General features: G+C 45.6%; 1 protein-coding gene across 2 annotated transcripts; it reads left to right on the plus strand.

The window, feature by feature from the left end:
• Positions 1-1,481: 1,481 nt before the first annotated feature.
• On the plus strand, positions 1,482-16,180 carry Commd9 (COMM domain containing 9). 2 transcript variants are annotated; one of them, XM_021193990.2, is made up of 6 exons: positions 1,482-1,541; positions 9,391-9,516; positions 11,285-11,424; positions 13,178-13,212; positions 14,173-14,276; positions 15,238-15,934. In XM_021193990.2, exons 1-6 carry the CDS (start codon positions 1,491-1,493, stop codon positions 15,376-15,378), a joined length of 597 nt encoding a protein of 198 aa, XP_021049649.1. In that variant the 5' UTR covers positions 1,482-1,490; the 3' UTR covers positions 15,379-15,934. The 2 variants fall into 2 exon arrangements, with proteins under 2 accessions (XP_021049649.1, XP_021049650.1); XM_021193991.2 differs by lacking the exon at positions 9,391-9,516 and having other exon boundaries at positions 1,491-1,541; positions 15,238-16,180.
• Positions 16,181-21,021: the final 4,841 nt, after the last annotated feature.

The raw sequence follows: 21,021 nt of genomic DNA on the forward strand, positions 1-21,021 counted from the left end.
GCCCAGCTCCTTCCTTCACAGGTTTCTGTTTCTTTCTTAGTTCTGGAAGCCTGTTCCTGAAGTTGGAGTCACTCCCCATCTTGCAGTTGAAGTAGATATAGTACCCAGCAAAGAGGACAAGTGCCAGGGGAAATGGCTGCTTTGGCTATCATCATTGCCCCATCTGGATGTCAGCTTTCCCTAGTAGATGGCAAACAGTAGTTAGTACCTCATTCTGGAAGCTCACAGCCTGCTGCCACTTTGAATCAAGACATGGAAAGGCTACACCTAAAGACTTATACTATATTTCAAGGCCAGAAACCCTGGGATGCTCAGCTGAGTAGTTGTGCTTTCAATTTCTCTAGTGCATTGGTTACTGGTGCGTCACTGTGACACGGAACTGGATGGAAACGACTTAGGAGAGGAAGATTTATTCTGGTTCATGGTTCCAGAAGTTGTAGTCCAACATGGCAGAGCAGGGTGGCAGTAATGTACAGCCAAGACTCCTTACATGGCAGTGGACAAGACACCATGCAATCAAGTCAGAACCAGAAGCAGCATAACTCCCAAAGGCCTGCCACTAGCTAGGTCCCAGATCCTAAGGGTTCTAACACTCAACAGTCCCACAAGCTTGAACCTGTGAAACAGATTTCAGACTCAACCCATAGCAAGGTTGCAGTTAAGCCTTTGACCCAGCGACAGCCACTTCAAACTCTCTGAAGGCTGGAGAATCTGCCTCTGAGGAAGGTGTTGGCAGGCCTTGCTTCCTTGCTGCATGACCCTCAACACCACTCATTTCCCAGAGCAAGAAACTCAAGGGAAAGAGTGCAGACAGAGGGGACAGTTTGGCAGCTCAAAGATAGGTAATATCTTCACATGCCTTCTTCCTTTCTAACCCCTTTTCTAATCAGCTGCTCTTCAAACCAGATCTCTTCTTGGAAAGTTACTAAGAACCCTAAGTGACTTAGTTTGACAGTCTAGATAAGGCTAGTTACAATGGCAAGCTCCTCTCTCTCCACAAACAGAAAAGAAACTATATGCCTTAAAGCGTTGTTTTTTTACAGAGTACTGCAGGAATGTGAGCATACAAGTGTGTGTGTGTGTGAATTCCAAGAATTCAAATAGGCAGAGCGTCATTTAAACCCAGATGGTGAGTAGGCCGATCACTTCTGGGCATCTAAGTTGCCAAGGTGTCTGCCAAGTCTGCAGGTGCATTCGCCAGATCAGCCAGCCTACCCAGAGGGGCAAAGGCAAAACCAGTTTCCCTGACCTAGGAAGTCCAGTCAGTTGTTCCCTGGAAATCATCCTATATTCGAGTTTTCCCAGCATCTCAGCCCTCTGGTTTTTGAGTTTAGTCATACAGGAGTAAGACTTCCCGGTTTTCTGCACACCCTAATACTCTTAAACGCCATTCCCGCCAGCCACAGTGAAGAACTACAACTCCCAGCATGTCGTGCGAGGGGTCACGAGGCACGCTCCGCTTGCTCCCGCTGTCACGTGACTCCAGAAAGATGGCGGCCTTGACAGCGGAGCATTTCGTGGCGCTCCAGAGCCTACTGAAGGTATCTTGAAGGGGTGGGGACGCGTGCGGCCACAGTCTTAGGGTCTGGGACTTGGTGCAAAGCAGGAATTGGGAATAAACCGGCCCTGGCTTGGAGCATTGTTCCACTTCCACCCTACTCCCCCGCGCGTCAGTGCTTCTGTGTGACCCTGAGAAAATCGCTCAGCCTTTCTGAGCTTTTAAACAGGAGCAACAAAATTAATCACGCCCAGATATTAAGGTGGAAGTAAAAATAAGATAGTCGATGTAAGTACACCCAAGAATTAGTGACCACCAGTGGTTTTTCGGATTGGAGCACTTGGGTGGCAGTCACCAGTTCCCCATTTCATCCCAGTCTTTGCACCTCTCTCAGGGAAATCCTCTCCCTCTTGTCACCCTAGTACTTCTAGGGACACCACAAAGTTTGAGTTACTCCGTAGAAGGATGGCTTTGCATTTCCTCTTAGGACTTATTACTAGCACACACCATGGTTGTCTTTGTGTTCTCTTCTGAGGAACATGATTTCTGTTTCTTTTTGTTTTCCTTTCTTCTCTCTCATCCAGTTGAAGATCAGAAATGATCCTCGTGACACTATCATTATCAGTCACACATATAATGCCCTCTCCAGTATACATCTCCCTAGTATGCATTTGCTCAGTCTACTCCTGAGCACTTTGACTTCATTGTTCACAAGCGTATGCCAACAAGAACAAGACCTGGCACCCAGTATATGCCAAAGAAATAGCTATGAAGTGCCTTAGTGTAGCGGAGCTGTGACTAGGATCCAAGAGTTCTCCTTAGCAGCTTTTCCTCTTCGTTGTGGTTGATTTAAGCTATTCCTGCTCCATGCCTGCTTGTCTTGGGACGTTTTCTTTTCCTTGGTAAGTTTTAGAAAATAACATATAACATAAATACTGAAAAAGGCAGAAATCATGAGTGCTTCCCTTGGTGACTACACAGTCATGTAGCCAACACCAGACCACAGACCGAGACACCAGTACTCCCAGCAACTCCTTGGTTACTTCCTCCACTTCCTAACAGTGCATTGCTTTGGACACAGTGTAATATTACTTAATCTCTGAACTCCACAAAAATGGAACACTTCTTCATATCCATGTTCACATCTGGCTTCCAGTCATGTTTGTAGCAATAGCTCATTTTCATTGCTCTATTGTTTAAATACACTTTATTAACAGCTAAAAATAATATCTCCTATAGTCGTGAGAAATAATGCACAGAGATTTTGTCCCATGTCCCCTAATGGTGACTTCCTGGATGTCTATAGAAAATATCACAGTTAGGGTATTTACATTGATCCAGTCAAGCTTTAAGGCATGTCTATCTGTGTAATACCCCTGGGTTGACGTCTTACAGCCAAGCTCACTTGCAGTTGGCTTCCAGAACTCCCTGCCACTTCGAAGTTCTTTTGTCATTAGTTTTCATTTCAAGAACATATTTGTAAATCTTGGTGTAGATGATGTTTGTGGATTGGCTTCCCTCACTAAGCCTAATTCTCAAGCTGTGGATCGAAACCCCTTTGTGGCTGCATATCAGTTATCCCGCATAGCATATATTTACATTATGATATAACACTATGAAGTAGCAATAGAATAATGTTATGGTTGGGGTCACCACAATGTGAGGAACTGTCTTAAAGGGTTGCAGCATTGGGAAGGCTGAGAAACCATTACTCCAGAGAATCATACAAATCATATCTATTCACAATTGCTTCCTTTTTATTGCTTCGAAGTATTCTGCAGTGTATTCTATTTGTTTGCTCATTGGTCTGTTGAAAAATACGTAGAGTATTTCTGGTACTCAGTTTTACAGATGAAGTTGTTAGGCTATCTGGAAGTCACATGATTTAAAGACATCTCCAGACTTTTCCAGAGTACCCGCACTACTTTACACATATATTTGTATCAGCATCAACATTTGGGGTTGTCAGTATATCCTATCTGAATCATTCTGATGAGTGTTTCTCGGCTCTGTGTGTGTCTACATATGTGTTTGTGGGTGTGTACATGTAGGCAGAAGACAACCTCGGGTGTCAGTTCTGCCTTCAGTCTTGCTGCAGGTTTTCTCATCCTTTACTGCAACATGCACCAGGCTCATGTCCATGAGCTTCTTGGAATTCTCCTTCTGCCTGCTATTCTCATACAGGGCCCTAGGACTTCAGGCATGTGCCCTACTTCAGCTTTTGTGTGTCTTCTGGGGATCCCTCAAGTCATCGAGCCTGTGCAGCAAGTGATTTACCCACTAAGCCGTGTCCCAGCCCTGTATCTATCTATCTTTTATATTTGAGCCTGTGATCCACACTGAGCCGATTTTGTATACAATTATTATACATAGGTTGAGTGTGCTTAGTTAACGTCAAATTGTTTCAGGGCTGTTTGTGAAAAAGATTTTTCTTCCACTGAATTGCTTTTACAATTTAAGAATCCCTTGGACATATTTGTGTTGGTTTGTTTTGGGGTCTCTGGTGCCCTGTTCTGCCTCCTTATCTGTGTGAACACAGGCTTGATTTCCCTAACTGTATAATAAATCTTGACAGCAGACCAATTCCTCCTACTTTATTGTTCTTCCTCAAATTGTTTTGGCTAGGGATATAGCTCAATCATAAATCGGGTGTCATGCAAGTGTGAGATGTGAGTGTGATGCCTGGACTCCAAGTGAAAAAAATAGCGTGATGCTGTGCACATGATGGTGTGCACATGATGGTGTGCACATGTAACCCTAGCGCCCGGCAGGCTAGGCAGCTTTGGCTGTGTGGCTGGTCTAGACCAATGAAAACACTTGTTTTAAGGAGCAAAGTGAATGGGACCCAAGGACCCACAGAGAGATCGTCTTCCACCTCCACATGTGTGTACACACATGCATCTCCCAACACATTCACAGGCACATACACACTTGCAAGCATTGCTAGCTGCTCTACTCCTTTGCCTTTCGCTATGCATTTTAAAATGTTGTTGGATATATCTAAGACAAACTTGCTTAGATTTTGATAGGAATTGTGTTGAACAAATGTGCCAATTAGGAAAAAGTTGCCCTCATTGGGACATTAAATCTCCCAGAACATAAACTTAGTGTATCTTCATATTTATCTCATCTTCTCTGTGATCTTTTGCCTGCAATGTATAGTTGTAGCACAGAAGTACTAGGGTTCATCTTTGACCAATTGCAAATGACACTTTTAAAATTATGTGTACATGTCCATTACTTGCACAGATGGAGCTCAAATTAAGATGCTTCAACTTTTGATTGTTTTTGTTGTTGTTGTTGTTGTTGTTTGGGTTGTTTGTTTGTTTGTTTTTTCGAGACAGGGTTTCTCTGTGTAACCCTGGCTGTCCTGGAACTCACTCTGTAAACCAGGCTGGCCTCGAACTCAGAAATCCACTGCCAAGTGCTGGGATTAAAGGTGTGCACCACCACTGATTGTTTTACCTTACAACAGTATGAAAGGAAAAGCATTGGATCAAAATGATGCATTGGATTTGGATCATCTGGCTTGCAGCATCTAGGGAAGATGCTGGAGATTCCAGGCTGCAGTTCCTCAGCGCCCTGTGAGCCAGGCAGCATTCAGTGTAAAAAAACAGTGCTGTCCAGGAACTATCACCAAACCATGGCATTCCATAGGTTAGATGTATTATATGTATTTTATAATTAAGGTATTTTAAAAGTATTTATTTTTATTGTTTGCACATTGGTGTTCTGCCTGCCTGTGTGCCTGTGTGAGAGTGTCAGATCTTGGAGTTACAGACAGTTGTGACCTACCATGTGGGGTCCTCTGGAATAGCAGTCAGTGCTCTTAACCACTGAGCCATCTCTCCAGCCCCTCTAATTAGGGTATTTTAAAAAACATTTTCTAGCCAGGCGGTGGTGGTGCACATCTTTAATCCCAACACTTGGTAGGCAGAGGCAGGTGGATTTCTGAGTTTGAGGCCAGCCTGGTCTACAGAGTGAGTTCCAGAACAGCCAGGGCTACACAGAGAAACCCTGTTTCACAAAAAAAATTTTTTTTCTTGTTTTTCTGTGAATTTCACATCATGCACCCCAATCCCACTCATCTCCTGCTCCCCTTGAACCTGCCTTCCACCCTTTGCACCTCCCCCTCAACAGAAAAGAAATATCTTGTGGTGGAGCTGTAGTGTGTCGCAGTGTTTCCCACAGCATCCCCTTTGGTCACACTTCTTTGCTTGCAAATGCTGATTAGAGTATTTTAAAGGCAGGATAGATGTCATCCCGTGCTATGTTAAGGGGTATCTGTGTGTATAAATCAAGCTTCGTGTGTTGATTTTATATCTCCAAACTTGTTAAATTCACTTATACTAGGTTTTGGCGATGTTTGGGGGGGGGGTTGGTTGGTGTGTGTGTGTGTGTGTGTGTGTGTGTGTGTGTGTGTGTTCACAAACTAATGTCCTCAGGCTTTGCAGCGCTTGCCTTTCTTTATCTGACAAACCATCGCCCTAAGGAGAGAGGATTGTTTGTTTGTTTAGGTTTTAAAAATCCTAGTGTTTAATTTTATCAAACATTTTTCTTGCTTTAAGATGCGTGCCCACCTCCCTTGATCTGTTAAAATTGTGAGTTATATAGATTTTCAAGTATTTAGCCAGATTTAGATCCCCTGAATAAATCCCATCTGCCCATAGTATATAATCCCTTTTATATATTCTTTATATATTGTTCATTTCTATATGCTAATATTTTGCTGAGCATTTCTGTGTCAGTTTTTATGAGAAGATGCTGATCTGTAATATCCAAACTGTCTGGTTTGAATATTAAGGTAATTTTACCCATAAAATACATCGGAAACTATTCCTCTCTCCTCTGTTCTCTAAAAGAGATTTATAGAATTGATATTTTTAATCTTGAGATGTTTGTTAGAATTCTTTAGTGAAAAATGCCTTGGTCTAGAGATTTCTTTTTCTGAGTTAACGTTGTGGATTCAATTTCCTGACTAGTGACAGCCATCACATATCTGTTTCATATGAGGGCACCGTGATGGTGTTTTTGAGTAATGGGTCCATTTGTGGGAGCCGTCGGATTTGTGTGTAGCTCCCCTTAGCCTTTCACTGTCTGGTTCATCGTTCTTGCCAGCTCTTTGTTTCATTCACCCCCTGTCCTCTTACTGGGGAAGCGTTGCATGGATGTCAATTAGAGTGATGGATGGTGTTGCTGAGTTCTGTATCCTGTTTCATATCTGGCTGGTTCTGTCGGTTGCTGAAGGAGGGGTGTTTCTGTGCCCGTAGTGTTTGGGAAGTCACCTGCTTCTCCTTACAGTTGTCTCAGTTACTGCTTGTGATTTGCAGTCCTCTTGTTGGGTGCATACTCACTCTGGACGTCTTCTTGGAGGACAGAATCTTGAAGCATTTTATAATATGGTCCTGATAGTTTCCTTTTTGCAGAGCATGCTTTATCTGGCTTCCGTGTGGCCTTTCTTGCATTCCCTTGATTAATGTTGAATGGCATTCTTCATCCATCCATCTACCTGCCCATATACTTGAAAGGAGAACCTTGTATTTAGCATTTAACATTTTTCATCCACTCTGCCAATTTCTTATTTTAATTAGAATATTGAAGTCAGTTAGACAATATAAATACTACCATGCTAGGACTTAAATCTGTTCTTTTTTTTTTTCTACTCGTTCTTTATTTTTCTTTTTTACATTTCTCTTTTCTCATGGGTTATTTGAACATTTTTAAAAGAATTCTATTTTGAGGGCTAGGAAGATGGCTGGATGGGTAAGGGTGCTTATCATGCAAGCGAGATGGAATCTCCAGCACTCATTTAAAAAACTATACATGGTCACCCAGCTTCCTGTAATGAGAGAACTGTAGAGTCAGGGACAGGAGGTCTCGAGGCTTCTGGCTACCAGCCTAGCTCCAGCTCCAGTGAGAGACCTTGTCTCAAGGGAGTAAGGAGGAGAGTAATGAAGCAGGACACTGCACATCCTTGTGTACACACACTCACACCACATACACACTCCTGTACATAGTGGCACACACATATAACACACACATATGCACACATACACACACAGACATACACACATATGCACATACTCTTACACACCTGTACACACACTGGCACATACACACATATACACACAGACACATTCACATATGTGCACACACATATATACCCACATACACATATATACACAGACACATTCACACATATGTATTCACACACATGCACACATACACACTCATACACACATGCACACACAGAATTTTATATTATCTGGGGTTCTGATGCACTTATTTTTAAAGAATTATTTATTTAGTTTATGTATGTGAGTACACTGTAGCTGTCTTCAAACACACCAGAAGAAGGCATCAGATTCCATTACAGATGGTGTGAGCCACCATGTGGTTGCTGGGAATTGAACTCAGAACCTCTAGAAGAGCAGTCAGTGCTCTCAGCCACTGAGCCATCTCTCCAGCCCCTGATGCACTTTTTAATAGATAGTTTATCATAGTCTGTTGGTGTCATCATAGTATCTCAGGATGAAATCTTCTTATAACATATTCATATTAAATATTTTCCATTACACTTAAAGCTCTACCAAACAATAGTATAATTTTTACTTCATCCTTCAAATGTAATATAGAAAATGGTGGGTTTTTTTTTACATGTTTGCCTGTTCTTTTTTATTTTGTGGTGTAGGAAAATCTATAAAAGCGCTGACTACCATAGTCAGAGATCGCAGAAGACTAAAGAAACGCGTCAGTCATATTGTTGATGCTCGTGGTGCCAGCATCAGCTTGTGAAGCTCACATACCACTCTAACAGTTCTGTGAGTCCCTAGGATGCTAGAAATCTGAGGGGAAAGAGCCAGGCTTGCTCAGGGCAGTACGCTGTAATGACCAGAGGTGGTTTCGGTCATGTCGCTGTAGCTCCCCACACGTAAGCTATTCTTTTTCTGTCAAAAACTTGCCTTAGTCCTCCTCCATGGCAGATCTTCTGACACACTGTCTTGGTTTCCGTCATTCCTGATAGACATTTTACTAGCTGGGAGTTCTAGGTTGACGGTTCATTCTGCATCTGAGAACCCTGCTTTCCTGCCTCTCTTGAGTTCCCACATGAAAACCGTTGTTATTCTGAGTGTTTCTTGTAATGCTTACTTTTTTTTTTTAAGTTTAATTTCTGGTGTGTCTTGGTATAAGATTGTTAAATTATACTCTTTAGGGTTCACTTAGGTTCTTGAAATATTTACCATTAAGTCTGTGGTTAAACTTAGAAAGTTTAATAATGTGTTCTGTTTTCTTAAATGTTATCTATCATCTGTCTGCCTGTCTGCCTGTGTGTCTGTCTGTGTAACTGCTATTTCCACCTCTATCTTGTTCTATGACTTTAGTGGTACACTTGTTAGATCATTGGTGGAGCCCTGCAGCCCCCCCCCCATGCCTGAATTGACTAGTTTTAGTCTGTTTTTTATTTTGTGGTATGTAGTTTTTTATTTTGCTGGTCCTGGTGATGTGTGTCCATAGTTTCTTATGTGGCAGTTGTTTTTGGCTGAAGTAGAGTAGTTACTGTCTTAGGAAGTTTTCCATCTTAGGAAGCTGCCCCTCTTGGGCAAGGTCTGGGATCAGTGAGGCAGGGCACCAAAACCCTCAGCACCCATGTTGTTCCTCGGCCTTATCCCAGCAGGTCTGGCTTCTCCTCCCCCGTACACAGTTAAGTGTGTTTTCCCCAAGTGCCCAGGGACGTTAGTTGATCTCAACAGGAAGAATATGGAGAGACGTATCCATCTTCCCAGAAACAGAAGTGTCCTGTGAGCTGTTGGCATCAGACCCTGCAGAGCATCCTAAGATCACCAACACGAATGTTAGCTCTGTGTGTTGACCATCTGTAAATTAACTCCTAGGCCTCCTCAAAGGATGTCGTCAGACAGCTGTGCCAAGAAAGCTTCTCCAGTTCAGCCCTTGACTCAAAAAACCTCCTCGATAATACATGTTCCAGCTTGTCTGTGACCCAGGAGGAGGCAGAGCGAGTAAGTGTGTGTGCGCCACAGCCCTGACCACTTATTAGCCTTGTTCCCAGCTTCCCAGTCAGGTGAACATCCACAGACCTTTTCTCCTTACACGTCAGTGGACACTGTAGCAAACGTCAGACAGATTGTAAAAATATTAACAAACTCTAAGACCTTTGTCTTTGAGCCTTTCTTTATGGCACGTCAACCTCCTTATGAGAAATAACCAGAGATCCAGGCCACATTCATTTCAGACTTACTGCCTAGGCAGTGTGTAAAAGCCGACCTTCTGTGATTTTTGTGCACAGCATGTGACTTGCTGATGAGCTGTTGGCTGGACAGCTGAGGACAGACCTTGTGGGACATCTTTATGCTGAGGCACCGGGGCCTGAGTGGCATTAGAGAGGACCCACTGCTGGGCTCAATCAGGCTCCCCCAGGGAGGCTGTGCTCCCTACACCCCACGCTCCCACTTCCCTCGGCCCCTGAACGTCTTCTGCTCAGCTCATGTGATTTTCATCAGGCAGCTAAGAGGAGGCCAGAGTGTCTCAAGCTAAGTTACATAGCAGTGATGGTTTGTCCATCCAGGACACCTATGCTTGGCTAGGTATCTTCATCCAATGGTGCTGTTACTGTCATTATTTTTCTTTAATCTAGAACTTTCTTCATGGAAATCAACTATAGGAAAGTAAAAGGCAGAAGTAAGATTGTAGACTTAGTTTGGATACCCTTAAAATATATGCTGAAGCCAGGACTTGGGTACAGCTGGGTGATTCTAGAAAAACAGAGGAGGAGTAGAGGAAACTGTAGAGAATGGAGACAAGCCCATTACAAGGCAGGTCACTGCTGAGCGTTAACTCCCACCCCGATGGCCGAAAGCTTCACTTCTCTTTGCTTCTGGGCTGTGTCCATTCATGGTCAGACAGTGTCTGTGTTATCACATAAAGCTGCAAAGCGGAGAAACAGTCACCTCCAGAGAGCTTTCTTGGATTCAGCTAAACATTGTCAAATTCATAAGTGAACTCTAACTTAGATTCTGCTGCAGCTCTACAAGGACATGGGATGGTTTGCTGGAAGTGTAGCTCACTGATAGAGTGCTGGCCACTGTGCAGAAGCCTGGGTCTGATGTGTAGTGCCTGTGAGGATATAAGGTGGGAAGTGAGGCAGGGTCCAAGACTCCTCTTGCACAGAGGGAGTCGCACACTGTGACTGTTTCTCTTTGATCTTCCAGGTGACAGCGTAAGGATAGGGACATGAGCTGCCTTCCTCCATAGATCGAAGCCCTCTCTCCAGGGGAACCAGTATCTCCTCTAATAACTCAATAAGCACAGGGTCAGATTCTTGCAAGCAGGGTGCAGCCTCACTCAGGGAAGTGCACCCTAGTGTTTACACAGTCTTCTTAGTCCATTGGGCCAATGCAGGGTTGCCTAGTAACCTAGCTGGATTTCAGGTTACCAGGGAAACAGCATCACAAAGTTAAGTGGAGGTCAGATTTCTTCCACAGAAGGCAAAAAGATATTATCCCTTTGCCCACAACTAACAAGTTTCTGACAAGCTGATGGCTTCCTACATCAGGCAGCTGCCTCTGTCTTGTAAAAGGACCAGTGAACTCACAGAGTCATACTGAGTGTCAGCATGTGCTACGGAGGCCCCCACACTGCAGTTAACTCATTAATGTGACTGTGGTAGTGTGCCCCTGGGGGGAGTGTACAGAGCTCCACCCCTGCCTCTCTGCGTGCACCCTCCTGCCCCTGCCCGTCAGCTACAGGGCTGCCCTCTCTGTCCTACAGCTGCTCCAGGCTCTGCACCACTTCACCAGGCTGGTGGCCTTCCGTGACCTGACCTCTGCTGAGGCGATTCTGGCTCTCTTTCCGGACAATTTCCACCAAAACCTCAAAAACCTGCTGACAAAAATCACTCTGGAGCACATGTAAGTGTGTGTTTTTGAGAGTCCCTCAAACTCTCATATTTCTCGTTATTACTATTCTAGAAATGTAAGTTTTGTGGTTGAAAGTGCATATTGTAATATGATAAATGATGAAAGAAAATAAGACCCTGAACCCCACAGCCAGAGGTTAGTTGCATCCACTCTTTAATGGAAAGCTGTTCATCTCTTTGCTTATTTCTGTTATTTGAGGAAGAGTCTCGTGTAGCTGAGACTGGCCTTGAACTCCCTTTTTGACCAAGGATGACATTGAACTTGTGATCCTTCCGCCTCCACTTCCCAAGTGCTGGGCTCCCACTCCTGGCTTGAAGGTGAGAACTTGGCTGGTTCTCTCTGCATCCATATGGAGAAGCTGATCTTCCGGTTTTGTTTTTAACAGACAGGACCTTGCCATTTTAGAGCTTACTTATTTTCAGCAAACAGTATGAATATTGATGACACTTCAGTAAATGACCTGAGGGTTATTTTTAATAGTTAAATGTAAAATATATTCTAGTCCATGGAAGAATTCGGTGTCGTTTTTTTTTAAATTCCTTAAGGTTAGACATTTAAAATATTGGCAGTTTCTTCCAAAAACAACTTGTAATAGAAACTTATGTATGCGGTTATTCACTTACTGGCTTAAAGGCCCTGTGAACACTGGGACATACTGGGTTTTGCCTTATATTGTCAAGTTTCCTCCAAAACATTGTTCCAACGTGTTGTTGTTGTTGTTGTTGTTGTTACTTATGTTTTTGGTGGTCGTTTGTTTGTATGAGACTAGGTCTACCAGTGTAGCTGAGGTTAGCCCTGTGTATAGATCCTCTTGTGACTGCTTCTGTAACTACAGGCATGTGCCACAAAGCCTGGCCTCGAAGCAGGGAGGTTTCTGGACTTTGCCCAGCTCTGTGAATGGGAGACGGTTTCTCACTTTAGCTTTTAAGTTTTAGATATTAGAAACATTGAGTGTCTTTTTCCTGTGCTTATTGGTCCTTTTTATTTCTTTTGTGAATTGTCTATATCTTCTAAGCTGGGAAGTCGCTTTTCAACATGAGTCTTGGGTAGAAGTGTCTAGCTGACAGCTCCAAGAGGCCCAGCAGTGGGAACTGGGAATAGTTATTTACCAAGGGCTTTGCTGCTTATTTAGAACTCTCACACGTGACCACACTTGTTCTGCTTGGCACCTCACTCTGATGCTGCGTGCTCTGGCATGTGTGGTGTGTTTTACATAAGATGTGGCACTCACGGTAGGTGCTCAGGGAAGGGAGAGTGAATTGACCTTTTCTGTTTTGTCTTTGAGATCAGTAGCACAAGAAGATAACAACACATTAAGCTTTCTATTTTTCTTTAAAGGTGTTTTATTACATGCATTTATTTGGAGCTATGCAGGGCATGCTGTGGTGACACGGAGGGACTTAGCTCTCTTTTAACCGTATGGGTCCCACAGATTGAACTCAGGTCCTGTCTTAGGGCCACTGCCCTTTTATGCCTTTTTATGTTGGGGTGTGTGTGAGACAGAGAGAGAGAGAGAGAGAGAGAGAGAGAGAGAGAGAGAGAGAGAGAGAGTGTGTGTGTGTGTGTGTGTGTGTGTGTGTGTGTGTGTGTGTGTGTGTGTGTGTTTTTCCTAAGCTATGAAAACTAGCAGTACTTGGGCCTTGCTATCACTGAGCTTTGCAAAACCATGAAAAACTGCCTCTGAAGGGAGGGCCACAAGCTGGAGATCCTCATTGTTTCTTCCCCATTTTTTCTTCCTAAACAGATCGACTTGGAGAACTGAAGCCCAAGCGAACCAGAGTGAGTACCGAGGCACCTCCTTCTCCCCTGCCCTGCTCCTCAGTGCCAGCGCTGAGTGCCCCAGCCAAGAACTCAACTGCAGATCAAAGAGAACCATTTGAATCCCAAAGCCCACTCTGGGTTATACCTTTTAAATTTCACATTATTATTATCACTAACGCCACTACTACTGTTATCCTTAATGTTATGATAGAAGGGGGTTGCTAAAGAATACAGAAACACCTGAGTAGAAAGTGAAGTCTTAAAGTGTATGTCAGTTAAGACAAAAATGAACAGGGAACAGAGCAGGGAATAGAAAGGGGAGAGAGACAGAAGTGGGTATCAGGTGGGATATGCTCAATGTGTATGCATACGACGGCGACCTTAGGTAACACACTGCCATATACAATGAATAATAACAGTGAGACAATGAGAATTATGTGAGTGTTCGATTAGCAAAGAGGAAAGGTGGTTGTGTAAAAGTGTGCCAAATGACTGCCCTTGCAATCACTCTGAGCCAGTCACAGAGCCTGAGCTCTGTGTCAGTGCAGACTCAGCCAGCCCTTCCAGCAACCCTGCAGTCCAGGCTTTCAGCCGGCCGAGGAAGCAGGCTCCGGGGTTAGACAAGTGAGGGACTTGCTTCCAGGAAACAAAGGCTCTAGCACCATTGCTGAAGTTGCCCTTCCTCTACGACTCAGGCCGTGGCTGCATCTCTACCTTGTGTCACTTGTCATTCTGTCCCAACTCCTGGAGTGCGAGTGTCTGGAGATGCGCCCACTGGGAGTCAATGCTAAGGACAGGTGGCACCAAGCCGTGTGTAAGGCACACAACTTGTAGGTCTCAGGTCCTCCCTGTCTCTTTCAGAGCCTTGCCTGCAGTCAAATGTATGTATACACATTCCTTATAGCTACCTGTCATCAAATACAAGCTTGGGGGAGACAGGTAGTATATAACCTCTGACCAAAGCTGTCCCCTCCGCAGTCTCTCTGCCACGCCTGGTGGACCTGGACTGGAGAGTGGACGTCAAAGCCTCCTCTGACAACATCAGCCGCATGGCTGTCCCCACCTGCCTGCTCCAGATGAAGGTGAGCCCAGTGTCGGGCTCCTCGGGAGGCAAGAGGGGATGAGAGTGAGTTGGCCTCCCACCCCAGTCAGCTAAAACACCCGCAAAGTAAAAAGAATGAGAATACTCCCTCCCAAATGCGGTGCTCATTCACAGATTGTACCTGTAGGACCGTTGGTCACAATAAAACAGTTGCTAAAAGCGGACGTTTCAGAGAACAGATGCAGAGGTCATTTTTTAGAGGATGTGCTGATGTCTGAAGGTGTCCAGTTTTAACAGCAGGGTTGCACAGGTAGGTGTCAGCCCTCGGGATCTCTCAGGAAGGTAGCCTCTCACTAGCTTCCTGTCCTGTACCTTGGGCCATCCCTGTTGCGGCATAACCCAAGCCACTGTTGGCAGCTGAGTGGCCAGCACCTCCTTAGTCACATGCCCTGTCTCATTGTCTTCTCTTCATTGTCCTTTTCTGGAACTTTGTAAGGGCCTGTGCCCATTTAGTAGGATTTGGGTAATTAAAATTAGAAGGGTGCAATGCTATAGCCACTTCCCCAGGCACCCAGCAACTGAACATCTGTCGAAGATGAAGAAGTATCTTTAACAGATCCCTTTTAAACTATAGTAACATTTCATTTCCTCATTTAAGACCAAATAGCTGCATCTGGAGCTTTTCTGTGTCCAGTTGCTTTATGCATGCCATAGAGCCCACTTGTCCAAGTGTGGTGTGAACAGGTAGTGTTTTCTCACATGAGTACTGAGACCCAGTATCGGAGAGGCCAGGGAGCCTCCTCACTCACCCATAGCATGTAAAAGGAAAGGGACCCAGGCCTTTGCAGCATCTCCTTCACTACCTGCTGCTAACGAAGGGAATTCTCTGCTTCACTCAGTAGCGACTTCTCCTTAGGAGCCCATTCAACTGGGAAGGGTTCACTTCCGGGAAGAAATAAAGACAGGCAGCTTTGACTTTCTGGGCCATGTTCTTCTTGCAGATCCAAGAGGACCCTAGTCTGTGTGGAGAGAACCCCTCCATCTCGGCTGTGACCATGGAGCTGAGCAAAGAGACGCTGGACACCATGTTAGACGGGCTGGGTCGCATTCGGGACCAGCTTTCTGCTGTAGCTAATAAATAAGGCAACCAGTTACTGGCCTGCGAGGGTGTGGCTGCCCGCACAGAGGCTGACAGTGGGCAGACATTGGGATGGAGGGGCTGCTGCTACTCAGAAGGCTCAGTGGAGGAATGGAAGCAGCCACACCCAGTGCTCCTCTCTTCTCTTCCTCCTGTTTCTCCTGAAGATGAGCAGACGCCTCCATCTCTGAGAAGGCCCTATGTGGTGCTAAGCTACCGCGAGCCGTGGCAGTGTGAGCCGCCTGTGCGTGCTGCTGTGGAGAGCTCAGGCTGGTGCTGTGGCAATCACCTAGTGAGGTTACCTCTGGCATTAGCTCGATGAGCTCACTTCCAGCCCTGGAATACATGGAGGGGTTTAGGGGTGAGGCCAGCAGCGCCTGCTCCCCCATCAGAGGGAAGTCAGCAGACAGACAGATAGCAGCATTCTCCTCAGACTCTTCTGTGAGCTTGGAGCCCTGCTGGGCCACAGCTCCAGTTAGGAAAGCTGGAACACACCATTCGCCGCTATTCCTGGGCTAGAAAGTAGAAAGACTTGGAAATAAATAACAGTGATGATTCCGGTCGTGGTTCTTCCTACTTGAGTTTATGTCTTCGGCCCTGTCTGCCTCTCATGGGTAAATGACCTCAACATCTTAATTCCAAGTGATGCTCACAGGTGCATGGTATGAGGTGATACAAGGCACATGGACCTCACAACTCCCTGCCTGTTGTCTATCATGTGACACAGAAAACCAGAGTTAACGGTCAGTGAGGTACTCCTGAGAGTCTAGCCACACAAGAACATCTCTCTCAGGTGCCTCACATGTCATAGGACCCCATGTCTTTTTCTCCTTCAATATCTCCACAGAACAGTGATCCCCACAGTAGCACAGTGCAGCCTGATTGGTGTGTGTGTGTGTGTGTGTGTGTGTGTGTGCACATGAGTGTGCGTGTGCTCACACGTGTGCATGCTGCGGGGAAGCAGCCAGGTTTGGCAGCCAGTCTCAGAAAATAGCCCTGCTTCTTGATGGAAGAGGTGCTTGACCTCTAAGGATCAATTCCTGCCCATCCCTCCTTCCCTTCCTGTTTTAATTAAGTAGACACATAATTGTATCTTCCTTATAAGACTGTGAAGATTAAATAGTCTAACACACCTGAAAGCACTTAGCACTGGGACAACTAATAGGCTCAATAACATCAGCTTTGCCTATGAATAGGAACAGCAGCAGGAAGCTCTGGGCATCCTTGCATTGTCTGCCCAGTAGGCTTGGTGTGGGGACGGATGCTGCTTGCCTCCCTTTATGGATGAGACAGCTAGCTCACAGAGGTTCGCTCACCTGCTGGCAAATGGCCTCATTAGGATGGAGGGCCAGGTTTCTCTAGCTTGCACTCTGAGATACAGGACTGCAAGAGATGAAGATCTTTAACTGGCTTGGTTCTGAATCTGCAGGAAAGACCTCTGGCTTCCCAGTGAGATACTGGGAAGTCAAGACAAAGCTGCTTTCTCATGGTGAACAACCCGATCTCATAAAAAAATATTTTTATTAATTCTTTGAGAATTTCATACAATCCATCTTGATCATATTTATACCCCCTTCACCCCTTTCCTATCCCCACCTCTCCATCCCCTCCCAACTTTTTGTCTTTTTTTTTTTGTCTTCTGTTTTTTTAAATATAACCTATTAAGTCAAATGTGTGCTCTCTATACATTTATAGATGTAGGGCCATTTCTTGGTAGATGGTTGACTTAACAGGGGCTACGGCCTTAAGAACTCTTCCTCTCCCAGCTGTTAATTGTCAGTGTCCCCAGGAGTGGGAGATTATGATCCCTGCCTCCCTCTCTTCTGGATTGGTGACTGGGTTGATCTTGTCTGGGCAACTGTAGCTGTTATGAGTTCATCAGTACAGAGTCCTGTCATGTCCGGAAGAGACTTCGAGTCTGGTCCCCTCTGACTTTTGGCTCTTACAGTCTTCCTGTCCACTCTGCAGTGGTCCCTGAGCCTTGGCCGTGCGGGTGTGGTACAGACATCCTGTTCGTGGCTTAGAATTCCACAAACTGCACTTTGGCCACTCGTGAACTGTGCGCTAACCGCTGTCTACTGCACAGAGAAACTTCTCTACTGAGGCCTAGGAGCTACGCGAAGCTGTGCGTATAAGGATACAAAATAAGGAGCGGTAGGCTGTTCTTAAAACTGTAGACCTGAATTCTTTGGGGGTCACATCTAGAGAGAAACTATTGATCCTGTCTGTAGAAATAGACTGTTTGTTCATTTTCATTCCACAGCAGGTCATGGACCTCAGCCCCTCGGCCCACTACTTTGTGTTGACAGTCCCTTGCTGTTCTCAAGTAGGATTCGGCTTTGACTGGAATTCATCCCTTTTTTCCTTCCCACTCCTTTAACCTGCTGAGACCTTACATTCCAGTTTCTCAGGTTCCTACCACCCATTGTCATTCACAAAGAACTCAATACAAGGAGCTTTATGGGTCTCTGGGAGATTGGATATTCTATTTGAATGCAATGACACTGTGGTGTGAGGTCACACTGAATTTACCTGGAAAAATCTGCATATGTCTGGCGCGCTTGCATAATCTGCTTGTGTAAGGGACTTGATTGTGTTGCTGTTGTTTGCAAAGATAGGCTGTTTTCTGGTACTATATTTCAAGTTGGGTCAATACGATTTCAGAAGAACCTCTCCCCCACTGATCTCTAAGGAGGTTCTTGCTTGGTAATTTTCTGGTCCCCTCCCCAGGATGTGGGAATATTTGGGGTGTAGACTCTGCCCCTCAAAGGGTAACAATCAATCTCTGGGATGACAGCGCCCCTGGCTGGCCACCACATTCCCCTTGCACAGCACAGAGGCGAGCAGCTTAGTCCTGATCAATGTATCTGTCACTGAGACTGTAGATGGGCCTCACTCCAGAAAGCCAGGCGGCCTTTCCCTGCCAGGATCAACAGAGCACCTGGGCTCTGACAGTGTGTCAGCAGAGCTGAGACCTGCTCTCCTGGCATCCAGAGCTCACCTGCTTCAGACCACCCAGACTCCAGAGGTTGAGAAAGGAGGTCAGGGCGTTGAGCCAACCCCATGGATGAGGCTGTGTTGGAGTGTGTATGTGCTGTGTCTGCCCATGCTGCTGGATGAAATTGTGTTGGAGTGTGTATGTGCTGTGTCTACCCATGCTGCCTGGATGAAGCTGTGTTGGATTGTTATGTGCTTTGTCTACCTGTGTTGGAGTGTGTATGTGCATGTGAATGCTGGGTCTTCCTCAGGAGCCATGCAGCTCCTTTTCTGAGACCCGGTCTTGAATCAGCCTTGAACATGAAAGGCAGATGGTCCAGTGAGTTCCAGGGATCTTCTTATCTCTTCCCAGGTCTGGGATCACAAGCATGTGCCATCACCCCCATCTTTTTTACGTGAATTCTGGGGATCTAAAACCAGGTCCTTTACTATCTGAGCCATCTCCCTAATGCTGCTGATTCAGTAGCAGAAGAAAATTTGTGATTTTCCACAGGTGACTTAAGTTTGCCTTGAGTGCGGTGACTTCAAACCCTCCTAGATCAGCCCTGCCTTGCTGCCTCTGTGGACCCTGATCGTTGTCCTTTGCCTTCCATTTCTGATGATTTTTCAGTGTAAAGACAAATGCGCACCCGAGTCAGCCACTCTGTAATCTACACACACAGGCACTCTGTCCAGGCACTAAACTTCCAAAATGTGAGTCCAGTGTGGTGAGAATGTTACCACAAGCAAGGAACTTTTATTAGTTGTAGTTCCTTTTACATTCTTTTCTTTATGTTTGTTTATTTTTGTTTGTTTGTTTGTTTTGGATTTTCAAGTCAGGGTTTCTCTGTATAACCCTGGCTGTTCTGGAACTCTCTTTGACCACCAGGAGGATGGCCGTGTGTGTGTGTGTGTGTGTGTGTGTGTGTGTGTGTGTGTTTGTGTTTTAAAATGATGGACTTAGTTTTATTTTATGTACATTGATGCTTTGTCTTCATGTATGTATGTGTGAGGGGGTCAGATCCTTCAGAACTGCAGTCACAGACAGTTGTGAGCTGCTATGTGGGTGCTGGAAATTGAGCACATGTCTTCCGAAAAAGCAGCCTGTGCTCTTAACCCCTTATGCTCTAATCTAGAAGCTATTGGCCAGCTAGAACTGTGAAGGTTTTCAAGCCATTAACCTGTTTTCAGCCTGCATCCACTGACTTCCAAATCCTGACAATTCCTGAACAATCTTAACTGCATACTGTTAGTTGACCTTTATACAATCCGATCTTTGGTGCTCATCTCACATTTCTATGGTTTAATCCCCCCCCCCTTTTTTTTAGCAGTTTTGAGGAAAAAAAAATGTTTGCTAATAGTACAAGGATGGCGCCAGAGGACCCTAATCTCCACGGAGAGAGTTTGCTGGCTCTGAATACTTGGGAAAGGCCCTAGTGGGCGTTCTCCTCTGCCTGTTCTTCCCGTGGATCTTCCCTGATCTTTCTGTGGTCCTGCTGAATGTGTGCTTTTCTCCGCCTCATCCCACAGCCTGAGTGAGTACCCGGATGATTGGCAGTTCCTGTCGGTACCGAGTTTCCAGCTAAAGTGGTAGCCTGCCTCTGGGATTAATTTCATAAAAGATGTCACTGGTCACGAAGTAATACCCTCTTTAGAAGTGACTCAAAAGAACTATAAGGCCTAAAATCCAAACAGGAAGGCAATCGCCGCCTGCTGCTCAGCTAGCTGCAGCTGGAACTTGCACGATAAGCTCAGCAGATGGCGCACTTGTTCTCTCGATCTCATCTGGCCTGGTAACGAAAACAAAGACCAGGACTGGGAAAGGTGAGGTGGAGGCAGACCTCCCAGAGCCCGGGCTAGGGAGAGGCTACCTGTAAAAGCAGCCCTCAGATCCAGGCCTGTTACCTTGTTATCTCCTCAGGGCAGCAAAGTTTGGACGAAGGAGAAGGGGTAGCAGGGACAGACTCCCAGGGACCCCTTTCAGGACTTTTCCCCTAATGTCCCCTGATGCATCTGTCACAGGCTAGTAAATCCAGGAATCTGTACATTTGGACCCGCCAGACACTGCTTCTCCAAACAAGGTTTGAGCGCGGCAACCACGGGTCCAGGATTCAGCCAGCAGAGAACTTTCTGTACCGTTGGTGGATAGTGGAGGCAGGATCCAGGTCTAGGGCTGCTTGAACTAAATCTCCATTTCTTCATCTGTATAAGAAAGAGATTAAGCTTAACTCTTCCTGACAGCACTGCTTGGAGGAGGTTAATTATGTATGAAGGTATCTGAGTCAGGGAGGGTGCCCATCGATGGTGGATACATTTCTGCTCTGTGTGAGCTGCCTCGGCTAGGTAAGACCCTGTGGTGAAGGCTCAGTTCTGATGTGAAGGGGGTTTGCTGTGTTTTGACCCCCACCCCCATGGCTGGTGAGGAGCCCCAGGTACCTCTCTGGACTTCCTTGCTTTGAGCTCAACAGCTTTCTCCTATTTCTATTACCTCCTCCTCCCCCTCCCCCTCCTCCTCCTCCTCCTCCTTGTCCCCCCTCCTCCTCCCCTGCTTGTGGACGTTATACATCGTGGTGCGCACTAGGCTCCGCACCACGATGTACAACGTCCACAAGCAGCAAGAAACGCCTCCCCATCCTCCTCTTCTTCCTCCTTTCCTCTTCCTCCTCTTCCT

The sequence above is a fragment of the Mus pahari genome, chromosome 3 (genome assembly GCF_900095145.1).
Source record: "Mus pahari chromosome 3, PAHARI_EIJ_v1.1, whole genome shotgun sequence".
In the NCBI taxonomy this organism is placed as follows: domain Eukaryota; kingdom Metazoa; phylum Chordata; class Mammalia; order Rodentia; family Muridae; genus Mus; species Mus pahari.

What these genes read in the sequence shown, in the direction of transcription:
- Commd9 (XM_021193990.2), top strand. Translation starts at nt 1,491, where the DNA reads ATGGCGGCCTTGACAGCGGAGCATTTCGTGGCGCTCCAGAGCCTACTG. An exon ending in CCCAGGAGGAGGCAGAGCGA is followed by an intron (nt 9,517 to 11,284) that starts GTAAGTGTGTGT and finishes TCTGTCCTACAG; the next exon opens with CTGCTCCAGGCTCTGCACCA. An exon ending in AAAATCACTCTGGAGCACAT is followed by an intron (nt 11,425 to 13,177) that starts GTAAGTGTGTGT and finishes CTTCCTAAACAG; the next exon opens with ATCGACTTGGAGAACTGAAG.